General features: G+C 21.5%; 3 protein-coding genes across 3 annotated transcripts; 2 read left to right on the top strand and 1 right to left on the bottom strand.

Annotated features, from left to right (window-relative positions):
• Window positions 1-2,669: 2,669 nt before the first annotated feature.
• Window positions 2,670-4,024, top strand: PY17X_0323001 (fam-a protein; the record flags this gene model as incomplete). Its single annotated transcript, XM_034637723.1, has 6 exons — window positions 2,670-2,806; window positions 2,927-3,173; window positions 3,264-3,333; window positions 3,454-3,563; window positions 3,644-3,884; window positions 4,017-4,024. The coding sequence occupies 6 exons, from the start codon at window positions 2,670-2,672 to the stop codon at window positions 4,022-4,024; spliced, it is 813 nt and encodes a 270-aa protein (XP_034493370.1).
• A 1,331-nt stretch (window positions 4,025-5,355) lies between these two features.
• On the top strand, window positions 5,356-6,816 carry PY17X_0322901 (fam-a protein; the record flags this gene model as incomplete). The annotated part of the gene is made up of 6 exons (XM_034637722.1): window positions 5,356-5,486; window positions 5,621-5,864; window positions 5,953-6,022; window positions 6,226-6,335; window positions 6,416-6,604; window positions 6,793-6,816. The coding sequence occupies 6 exons, from the start codon at window positions 5,356-5,358 to the stop codon at window positions 6,814-6,816; spliced, it is 768 nt and encodes a 255-aa protein (XP_034493369.1).
• A 1,242-nt stretch (window positions 6,817-8,058) lies between these two features.
• PY17X_0322801 (fam-b protein) lies at window positions 8,059-8,978 on the bottom strand (the record flags this gene model as incomplete). The annotated part of the gene is made up of 2 exons (XM_726254.3): window positions 8,059-8,745; window positions 8,910-8,978. 2 exons carry the CDS (start codon window positions 8,976-8,978, stop codon window positions 8,059-8,061), a joined length of 756 nt encoding a protein of 251 aa, XP_731347.3.
• Window positions 8,979-12,119: the final 3,141 nt, after the last annotated feature.

Below are 12,119 nucleotides of genomic sequence, written 5' to 3'. Positions count from 1 at the left end.
AAACCCTAAAACCCTGAACCCTGAACCCTGAACCCTGAACCCTGAACCCTAAACCCTGAACCCTGAACCCTAAACCCTAAACCCTGAACCCTGAACCCTAAACCCTGAACCCTAAACCCTGAACCCTAAACCCTAAACCCTGAACCCTGAACCCTAAACCTGAACCCTGAATTTATATCCATATAGTGTATCAAATAAACATAATACATATGTTCGTATTTAATACTTTATCTATTGTTATTACTATTTATTACTATTATTATTGTCACTGCTATGTAACTACATAGTACAACGGAACAATTAGTGCACTCAATAATAATCCTTTAAACCAATGTAGAATATTTCCGTATTTTGTGTTTTAAATTAACTATTTTGGAACATATTATTTCGCAATAAAAATATATTTAAATTATATATTTGTGAATTTGTATGTATATAATAACCTAATAAAAATATTATTTCAAATTAATTGTTACATACTTTTGCTGTATACTTTGCATTAATATATAATTGTATATGTTTCCCAAATTTAACATGTTTCAATATTAGTAATTGGTATAATATTTTACTATATTAGAACAACAGCGATATTCTATATATCATATTATTTATAATTATTAGAACTATAACAATATATTTAATATACTTATGTTTTTTCTTTTAACTATTTTAAAATATAATTTATATATACCTCAAAACTATAAAGCTTAAAAATTAATAGTGATTAATCTATTATTATACCTTATGATAAATAAATTAACGTATATAATGCAATTTCTATTAATACAAAAGAATAGTAGCTACGATTAAAACTTAAAAAATATTGTATATATAGTTCGATTTTTATTTTATTATTAAAAATGTTAGATGCATAAAACGTCTTTTATAGATATCGTTGTGTTGTTGGACTTCGGTCGATATTTTATCACTACCTATTATATATTAGTGATCTGTTTAATTAATCTTAAAAACACACATATTAATATGAAGGTATATTATATTGTAGACAATTGTTACAAATGAATCATCTTATAATTCATACCCACCCTCACATATAATCCTATTATTACAACATATATTCCCGTAATATAATTTAAATCAAAATAATAGTGACACAAATAATAACTTTTACTAAATAAAATTTTTCATCAAACAAACAAATGCATTGCATATTATAATCTTCATAATCCAACATAACCCCTGATTAACAAGTTTTATATAATAGACAATTGTCATATATAACCAATATTTATATATCTAATATATTATTTTAATCATTTTAATCATTTTAATCATTTTAATCATTTTAAATCTATATATTATACTTTATCAAACAAATATTATCACCTATTTCATATTAATCACCTATTTCATATTAATCACCTATTTCATATTAACCACCTATTTCATATTAACCATCTATTTCATATTAATTACCTATTTCATATTAATCACCTATTTCATATTAATCACCTATTTCATATTAATTACCTATTTCATATTAACCATCTATTTCATATTAATCACCTATTTCATATTAATCACCTATTTCATATTAACCACCTATTTCATATTAATCACACTACCCCTGTTTTCCTTCAATATTTACACATCATCTCCAGATTAAACATACACAATCATACATATATTTAATTATAAAAAATTAATTATAAAAAAATTAATTATAAAAAATTTAATTATAAACAAAATAATTATAAAAAATGTGATTACAATATCCCAGAACCATAAACAATCAACCATCAATCATAAACATAACCTTGACCCATAATACATGAACACCTCGACATTAAGAATATTATAATTAAAAAACAAATTAATTACATTATATATTTCTTGACTTTACAACCTTATGTTTCATTATTTTTTTTCATATTTTATTTCACGTTTTATTTCATATTTTACTTCATATTTTATTTGTATTTTTTTTAACTTTATAATACTATATTTTGTTATTAAAAGGAAAATTATAATTTGCATTAATTTATAAAAAACATAGCCGTCAATATTGCTACCAATAAATAATTTTTATAAAATTAACAATTTTGCTAGAAAAATGTTTAGTAAAACTTGTACTAAAAGTGATACAAAATCACAAATGTATAATTATCACACTATTATTATGATGAGGTAAAAAATGTTATTATAGTAGCATTAGTAATATATAAAATTAACTGCATTCCTCAGATTAAATTAATTATTTTAATATAATATTAATATTACTATGCTTTTTTATTTATTAGTGTAAGCAATATGTGATTCCATACGTAATGAGCTGTTTTGTAATTTTAAATTCAGTTTGATCAATCATAAAATATGTGTATTCACAATGCTATATTTAAAAATATCAATTATATAATTAAAGTTATTTATTTTTCATATTCATTATTTATGAAAGATTCTTTTATTGATGTCGTTTTGTGGTTGAATTATTTAAATAAAAAATATATTAGACTTATAAATCTGATAAAAGCATACAAATTTGACTTTTAAATAATAATTTGTATTTTTTAAAATAAATATTTGTTTTTTATGCTTTATTTGAGAAAATTATTTCCTTCAATTTTAATTATATTTGTTCTGTTTTGAGTTAATTTTTAATTAAAAAAATACTAATATATATTTTAATAGTTTGTTTGTAAAGTTCCCAAATGAATAAGTTTTATATTCAAATTGTTTTCTTTCTTTTAATCATACCCCTATATATGAATAATAAAACCCTTGCAACCGAGCTTTCTCCAAAAAAAGATACAAAACACAAATCAAAAAAAAATAAAAAACGTTATACGTAAGAAAATACTACAATATATATATTACATATTTCATTATGAAAATATTAAATGTGTACGTCTTTGCAAAAATACAATACCTTTATTTTTGGACGCATTAAAAATATGTTCTTTTTTAGCTATGATAATACACAAGAAATATATGAAAAAAACAAGCACCTATTATATACCGATATCAAAGAAACTAAAAATGCATGCAAAGTTATGAAAGAAGCTTTAAGACAATTAGAATATCATGTTACAAATACAGTTGATTATGGATTATATAATATATATTATACTGACTATATGCTTTTTGATGATATAAAATATCAATATAATACAAATGTTGAAAAAAAACAATATATAGTTGATAATCCGAATAAGGTATCAATTAACGAACAACATTAAAATTTATAAACCAAATTGAAATTAAAAAATGATTATAATATATATATTTCTCTTTATTTCCATTAGTATAATAAAATAATAAACAAGTATTGGAATCCCGATCATGCCAATTTGTTCAATGATGATAATGTTAAAAGTATACAAAACATAAATAATTACCCAAATTAACATATTATTGTTACTATTTATTCTTTCCCACATATTCAAACTCATCATATTTTAATTATATCTATGCAATTTTATAATATACTTTTAGGAAAAATTGTCCGTGTATACAATCCAAATTTAGTAATAATACAACAACGTTCCAAAACATGGCCATGGTCTCGTGAGAAATATTTTTATGCTATAGCTGCAAAATTTAAAGTAAGGAAAGCTTTCCTCTTCTATTTCGTTGTAAATCGAAATTCTCATATTATTCAAATACACTTTTATTAATTTTGTAGATATCAGAAAACAAAATTATAATTGTCATGAGCTCAGCAAATATAAATGATAACAACTGTAAAAATAAAAGAAATTTTGAAAACATAATAGTAAAAAATGCAAATTTATTCGAAGCTAACATTGATTCTGAAGATGATATTAGAAATGGAAAATTAAAAAAAATTTTTGTTAACTTAAGTGGACACATTATTGAAAAAAAAACGGACCGTATTTATGTCACCTATTTCGAATCTATAAGCGGTATACAGATTTTAATAATAATTTATTTCAACAATTGTTAAAAAAATATCGTTTTAAATAAGTGTAAATATTTATAATTTGCAACAAATTTAAACATTTTATATATTCACCCATTTATGTTTTTTTTCTTAGGTTGGTGAACATGGTTCCATTTAACAAAAAAATATTATTGGAAAACCTTTATACTACTTTTTCCCTTATAAATAATCATATATTTTTCACCACCGTAATATTAGAGAATTTTTGATAATAAAACGATTTATTTTCATGAATGGTATTTATTTAAATTACCATCATAACATATTTTTTTGTTTTATGATTGTTTTTTTCTTGTCTGTTATTTGTTTATCTCTTTTAATATTAGAATGTATCTATATGTATTAATTTTTTGAATACTACAAATAGAACTGCTATAACTTATGAAGATCTTTTATTTGTCATATTCCTTTCATTTAATAATTTCACCCTTTTTTGTTTACAAACATGGACATCATCTCATTATTAAACATACGGAATGAAACATATAATTAATTAGTGTTCAAATTATAAAAAATGTAATTACAATATCCCAGAACCATAAACAATCAACAATCAATCATAAACATAATTTTCCCCCATAAAAAATTAACATCCACCCATTAAGAATATTATAATTAAAAAACAAATTAATTACATTATATATTCTTGAATTTGCAACTTTATGTTTCATTATTTTATTTCATATTTTATTTCATATTTACTTCATATTTTATTTGTATTTTTTTTAACTTTATAATACTATATTTTGTTATTAAAAGGAAAATTATAATTTGCATTAATTTATAAAAAACATAGCCGTCAATATTGCTACCAATAAATAATTTTTATAAAATTAATAATTTTGCTAGAAAATTGTTATTTAGTAAAATTTGTACTAAAAGTGATAAAAAAAATCACAGATTGTTTGATTCTCATAATATAAATTTTATCATACTACTATTATGATGAGGTAAAAAATGTTGTTATTATAGTAGCATTAGTAATATATAAAATTAAATGCATAACGTGATGATTTATAAATTTTAGACTGAGTTTATTCAATTATAAAAATATAAAACTTGCGTATTCATAATCCTATATATTAAAAATATCATTTATATAATTAAAATTATTTATTTTTAGATATTATAATATAAGGAAATTATGGATCATAATATTTTTGATATTCATTATTTATGAAAAATTCTGTTGTTAACGTTGTTTTGTGATTGAATTAATTAAATAAAAAATATATTAAACTTATCAATCTGATAAAAGTATTCAAATTTGTTGTTTAAATAATAATTTGCATTTTTTAAAATAAATATTTGTTTTTTATACTTTATTTGAGAAAATCATTTGCTTCAATTTTAATGTATTTGTGCTATTTTTCGAATTTTTAATTAAAAAAAATAATAATATATATTTTAATATTTTGTTTTAAAGTTCAAAAATGAATAAATTTTATATTCAAATTGTTTTTTTTCTTTTAATCATCCCCCTATATGTGAATAATAAAACCCTTGCAACTGAGCTTGTTCCAAAAAAAAATACAAAACAGAAATCAACAAAACGTTATCCTACGTAAGAAAATACAACAATATATATACTATATATTACATATTTCATTATGAAAATATTAAATGTATGTCTTTGCAAAAATGTTATAAATACAATAACTTTATTTTTGTTCACATTAAAAATATGTTCATTTTTAGCTATGATAATACAAAAGAAATATATCAAAAAAACAAACACCTATTATATACCGATCCCAAAGAAACTATAAATGCGTACAAATTTATGAATGACGCTTTAAAACAATTAAAACATCATGCTACAAGTAAAGGTTATACAAGTTGTGGTGGAATTCCTTCTGAGAATATAGTTTTATATAAAAAAAAACATAAAAAGCATACAAAAATTAAAAAAATTGAATATATAGTTGATGATCCGAATCAGGTATCAATTAACGAACAACATTAAAAGTTATAAACCAAATTGAAATTAAAAAATAATTATAATATTTATTTTTCTTTACTTCCATTAGTATAATGAATTAATAAACAAGTTTTGGGATCCCGATCATAGCAAATTTGTGTATGGAAGCTCGGCTAAAAGTATACAAAACATAAATAATTAGTCGAATTAACATATTATTGTTACTATTTATTCGAAATTTCGTGATTTATTATTGTTACTATTTATTCGACATTTCGTGATTTATTATTCCTATTGTTATATGATACTATTTATTGTTTTCCATATATTCAAACTCATAATATTTTAATTATATTTATGCAATTTTATAATATGTTTTTAGGAAAAATTGCCCGTGTGTATACTCCAAATTTAATAATGATACAACAACGTTGGAAAAAACTTCCGTGGACTCGTGAGAAATATTTTTATGCTATAGCTGCAAAATATAAAGTAAGCAAACCTTTCCTCTTCTATTTCGTTATAAATAATATTTTTCGTATTATTCAAATAAACTTTTATTAATTTTGTAGATATCAAAAAACAAAACTATAATTGTCATGTCTTCAGCAAATATAATTGATAACAACCGTAAAAATAAAAAATATTTTGAAAACACAATAGTAAAAAGTGCAAATTTATTCCAAGCTGAAGTTGATTCTGAAGATGAGATTAGAAATGGAAAAATAAAAAAAAGCTATGTTAACTTAAGTGGATACATTGTTGAAAAAAGAAAGAACCATATTTATGTTATCTATATCGACTCTATGAACGGTATACAGATTTTAATAATATAATAATTTATTTCAACAATTGTTAAAAAAATATGGTTTTAAATAAGTGTACATATTTATAATTTGCAACAAATTTAAACATTTTATATAATCATCCATTTATGTTTTTTTCTTAGAATGATGAACATGGTTCCATTTAACAAAAATGTATTATTGGAAAACCTTTAGATTGTTTGGCATTTCACAAATAAACATATATTTTTCACCACCATGATATTAGAAGATTTATGTTAATAAAATGATTTATTTCCATACATAATGATTGCTTTAAATTACCATCATAAAATGTTTTTTTGCTTTTGATTGTTTTTTTCTTGTCTGTTATTTGTTTATCTCTTTTAATATTATAATGCATCTATATGTATTCATTTTTTGAATACTACAAATAAAAATGTTATAACTTATGAAGATCTTTCATTTAATAATTTCACCTTTTTTTGTTTACAAACATGGACATCATCTATATGCTAAAATTTGGGGGAATATCCCATATATTTAAACGATTCTTTATTTGTAAGTGATATTTGATCTTAATACCATTTATTGTAATTGAATTAATGAGGTGATCAGAATGATTCAATACAAATCTTACGTTATATGTAATAACTTTTTGTATTGCTATTTAAAGCATATTGCCAATATATTTTATACACATATATATGAACATTATAATAAACCAACTAAAACATTGTTTGCTTTAAAAAAAATTCATATACATTCATATAAAAAATAAAATATAACATAAATATAAACAATATAAGATAATAGTTTATTTATTTTCTTGCCATTGTAACACCACATTGGGAAATTATCCTATTAAATAAAACATAAATGGAGAATAAAAATATTCATAACATGACCATTTTATGATATATATATATAATTCAATATAACCCTAAACCTTTAAAACAATTCCTTAAACTAATAAATATTATAAAATTATTCAAATTAAATGCAATATATCACTTAACCCGAATATGGGTCCTATAAACACAAACTCAACCCTGACCCACGACATAAAAACTACATAAAAATTATGCAAAAACAGTAAAAAAATATTATAACTATACATATATAACATTATATATTATGATTATCTTCAAAAATTATGGTCAAAAATAAAAACTTTCTTATATCAATCATTATTACTATTCCTGGAATAACCACTACTATTCGAACCATATATAATGGTTCATTTTCTTTACTTGTTCTCTTAAATATCGTCGTTGAATTCGTTTATCAAATCCAAATAATATATGCTCTCCATAGATAAATATATAATCACTTTATATAATATATATATCAATATGTAACATCAAATATTAAATATGTTATTTTTATTCATTTGAAAAAGTATAACAAAACATAATAATAAAGAGTCCCTATCTTGATTTTTTTTTTTTTTTGTATGATTTATATTCTTTAAAAAAGAATTTAACATATTTACAACATTCAATAATTATTTCAATTGAAAGAACTACATTCATAATAACAAATACAAAATAAATCAATCCGGGTACCAATAACGACAAAACAAGCAGCGTCAACAACACCCCCCTCACCATTAATTTTTTGGTCAATTTTGTTAACTTTCGCTTAGTTTTTGATTCATTTTCGATATTTGAATCGACCCCATAATGCTCAGTCCCCACGATATTTCTTTCATTTTTCAATTGTTTAAAGTCTTCTTCTGATACAGGATTATTTTGTATCAGTTCTATTGCTAATTTATTATTCTTTATATTATCAAGCTCTTTTTTTGTTTCTTCTATTTCTTTGTGAAGTTCATCAATTAACTTTTTAGTTCTTTTATCTAAACTATTTAAATCGGGTAATGTATTATTTTCTTTATGCTTCTTTACATGTGAATCTATAATATTTCGAAGATATTTTATTTCTTCATCATCATCATCATTGTACTCATTAAGTTGATTTGCAAGACTCAAAGTTGATTCATAAAAATAATTTAAATCGAATCGGTTATCTGTATCCCCTAATATCCTATTATTTCTAAAATTTGTTATATTCCTTTCATGATATATGTTTCTCTCATTTATATAATATAATTCCTGAAAAGAAATGAAATATTTATTAACATGTGTGTAATTAATTTTAATTAACTTAAATGTTTTACCAATACATCAAACAATAATATAAGGTTAATGCAAAACAATAAATACGATAATTATAATGAAATATTATTAATAATAAAAGAAGATAGTGTGTAACTTACATTTTTAACATATTCAAAAAAACAAATAATAATTGAAAAAAAAACAAATTTTAAAATACTGACTCTCATTTTTAGCTTTATTTATTAAATAAATGAATATATCTATAAAAAACATGGAATATATTTCATTTATTAACTTTTTCCACTTTCTATAAAATTTATAATTGTTATAATCAATTTCGTTATATTCATTAAAACCATTCATTGATATAAATATTAACCTTTCTATAAAAGATACACAATTTTTAATATAATTTATAATGCATTAGTACATTTAGTGATACGGCTCTAATATATTGTGAACTTTTATATTTCCATTATTCCTTACATATGAAAACTAATAAATATCAATTCAAATAATAAAATATTAGATACATATATATTTTATATATTAATACATACAAACATATAATGAAAACATTAACCATCGTTGCTATTTACATTTAAATGGTTTCTAATTTATTATATTTTATTGTTGCATTCCTCCAATTTTAAATATTACTTAATAATATTCTCCATTTTACTACCACTTTTTTGTAAAAATATTTTTTTTCATAGATTCCTATATAATCATTCTGTTTATAAATATATCTCATAATATACATCATCAAATAACAAAAATAATACACATGGAACCAGTTTATTTTTACCCCAAATCGAAAAATGAAACATACTTAATCATATTTATTTAACAGATTCTTAGACACTTTTCTCATTTAAACAATATTGTGACTTTTATAATTAATAATGAAATACAAACAAATATTATAATTCCATCATATAGAAAAATTATTTTTTATTATGAAATATGAAACAAACTCTTGACATGTACCATATATACACAATACTTCTTTATATTAATAGACAAATTTACTATTTATATTCTTTAAATTTGACTTCAAATATAAGCTAATTAAAATTATCACTTTGGATAATTTAGTTTTCTTTTATAAACAAAAAAAATCAACAAAAAAAAAAATTAATAAATGGTACAGGGTCAGCCTCCATAACTTTCCGTATATTTAATAGTGATTTTTCCCCCGTGAATGGGGTTTATAACAGGGGTTTTCATTTTTTTCACATCAACTAATTTTATAATTATTACATCGCTCTTTCTCTCCAATTTCAGCTCGGTTAAAAATCAATATACACTTTCATTACAAAACCCCATTATAGTTGAAGGGAAATCCTTCATGTCAAATAATGCCATTTATTTTCTTTCACCGTTTAATCAAATACAAAAAAAGCACAAAAAATTAATATAATTCCAAAATCCCTTAAAATAAAACCAGATGAAACACAATCATTTCCGTTTACAACATTATTAAACACCATACATATGATTCGATATCCAACATCAAAACAACAATTTAAATCAAAAAAACATAAATCCCTATTCCGAATTCGCCGAAAACATTTTAATTACAAACCATACTCATAATATGATACCTATCAATATATCCCGAAGAAATTCAATTATTAAAAGAAAAATAATTTTATACTGATTTAAAATATGTAACCAGTCTATATACAAATAAAGATTTTAAAGAAGTTTATTATAACGAGTTTTAAAAAATTCATCCAAAAAATCCATTGTATCAATTTTCTCCCCAAATAAATCCACAAGGTGTTAATTATGACCAGTTTAATGAATTAGGTGATAATATACAAACACCATCTGGATATTCATTTAATTTTAAATATAATGCATCATTGCAAAAATTTAAACAAAAATTTAAACAAAAAGTATATCCATCATTTCTTTATTTTCACCATTATATGAACATCACTTCTTTATTTTCACCATTATATGAACATCACTTCTTTATTTTTATCATTATATGAACATCATTTCTTTATTTTCACCATTATATGAACATCATTTCTTTATTTTACCCCTTACAAACCAAAATTTCCATTCACCATAACAATATTAATGTACATTTATATGAACTTTATTCAAAATCTAAGAAATTAATCATAAACAACGAAGATGTGTGCAGTTTTCCAACATTTATTCATTTATTCCACTATTTAATGATACAATAACATAGTTACTTTCCTATTTCATTTTAATGATCCTAATTTTTTGCTTGTTTACTTCCCCATTATTAATTAATATCCTTATTCAAATAAGATAACACTATATATCCCCCAAAATACAGTTCAATTTCAATTTCTTTCATGATTTTGTTTAATTTTGTTTTAATTTATTGATCACTATTATAATAATAATCAAACTTCAATAACCATTACATACATTTTTATAATATTATTTTACACACCACCATTTTAAATCAAAAATAGAAAAGTATATATCTACAAAATGATAAAATTTAATTATTGACTTTATATTTTTCTCATTTCACAAACATATTATCACACCTATAACATTTAAACATTATATCACCTTTATTTTTACATATCTCAATCAGAGTAAAAAATACAACAAATAATTTAAATACGAAATCCCATCATATACCAAATATATTGATTAATTCCCTCCTTTTTTAATCAAAATATACAGAAATTTTAATTATAATTATATTATAATTTTCTTTATATATATTACACCATCATATTTATAATAATGAACAAAATATATCTGACTTATTTAAAATTTATATACCTTTTAAATCGGGACCCTGGACATTTTTTAATTACCAAAAATATTAAATATTCCTATCTTAATATTATTTATTGGATTTTATTTTGTATTTTATTGTTATAATAAACTTTATAATTACATTAATTCGTTTTATACATTTATTATATTATAATATTTTTACTTAATTATGCAAAAATCAAATTAACAAAAGCATTATATTGTTGCCTTTTTGTTGGCAATGAATGTATTAACCCCAGGATCCAATAATTACGTTGAAGAAAACCCAGAAATTATAAACAAAATAAAAAAATGCTAATAAGTCGTTTGTTAAAAAAGTTAAAAATAACAAAACTGCAGTTATATCTACTTTATTGCAACATTAGCATTAATATTTGGTACTATGTTTGGTGTAATCCATTATCAAAAGAATGCAATTACTAAAAAACAATCATCCAACAGTGAAACAAAACCCTTAACTGTTCCACTGAAAACACAATATCATATAATAAAAGTACATCATCAACAATAAAAAGTGATACCAAACCATCACCATATAATTATACCACAACAGAGTATCCACCAATATCTCACTGTAGTTACTG

The sequence above is a fragment of the Plasmodium yoelii genome (genome assembly GCF_900002385.2).
Source record: "Plasmodium yoelii strain 17X genome assembly, chromosome: 3".
NCBI lineage: Eukaryota > Apicomplexa > Aconoidasida > Haemosporida > Plasmodiidae > Plasmodium > Plasmodium yoelii.
This window is presented reverse-complemented; position numbering and strand designations above follow the sequence as displayed.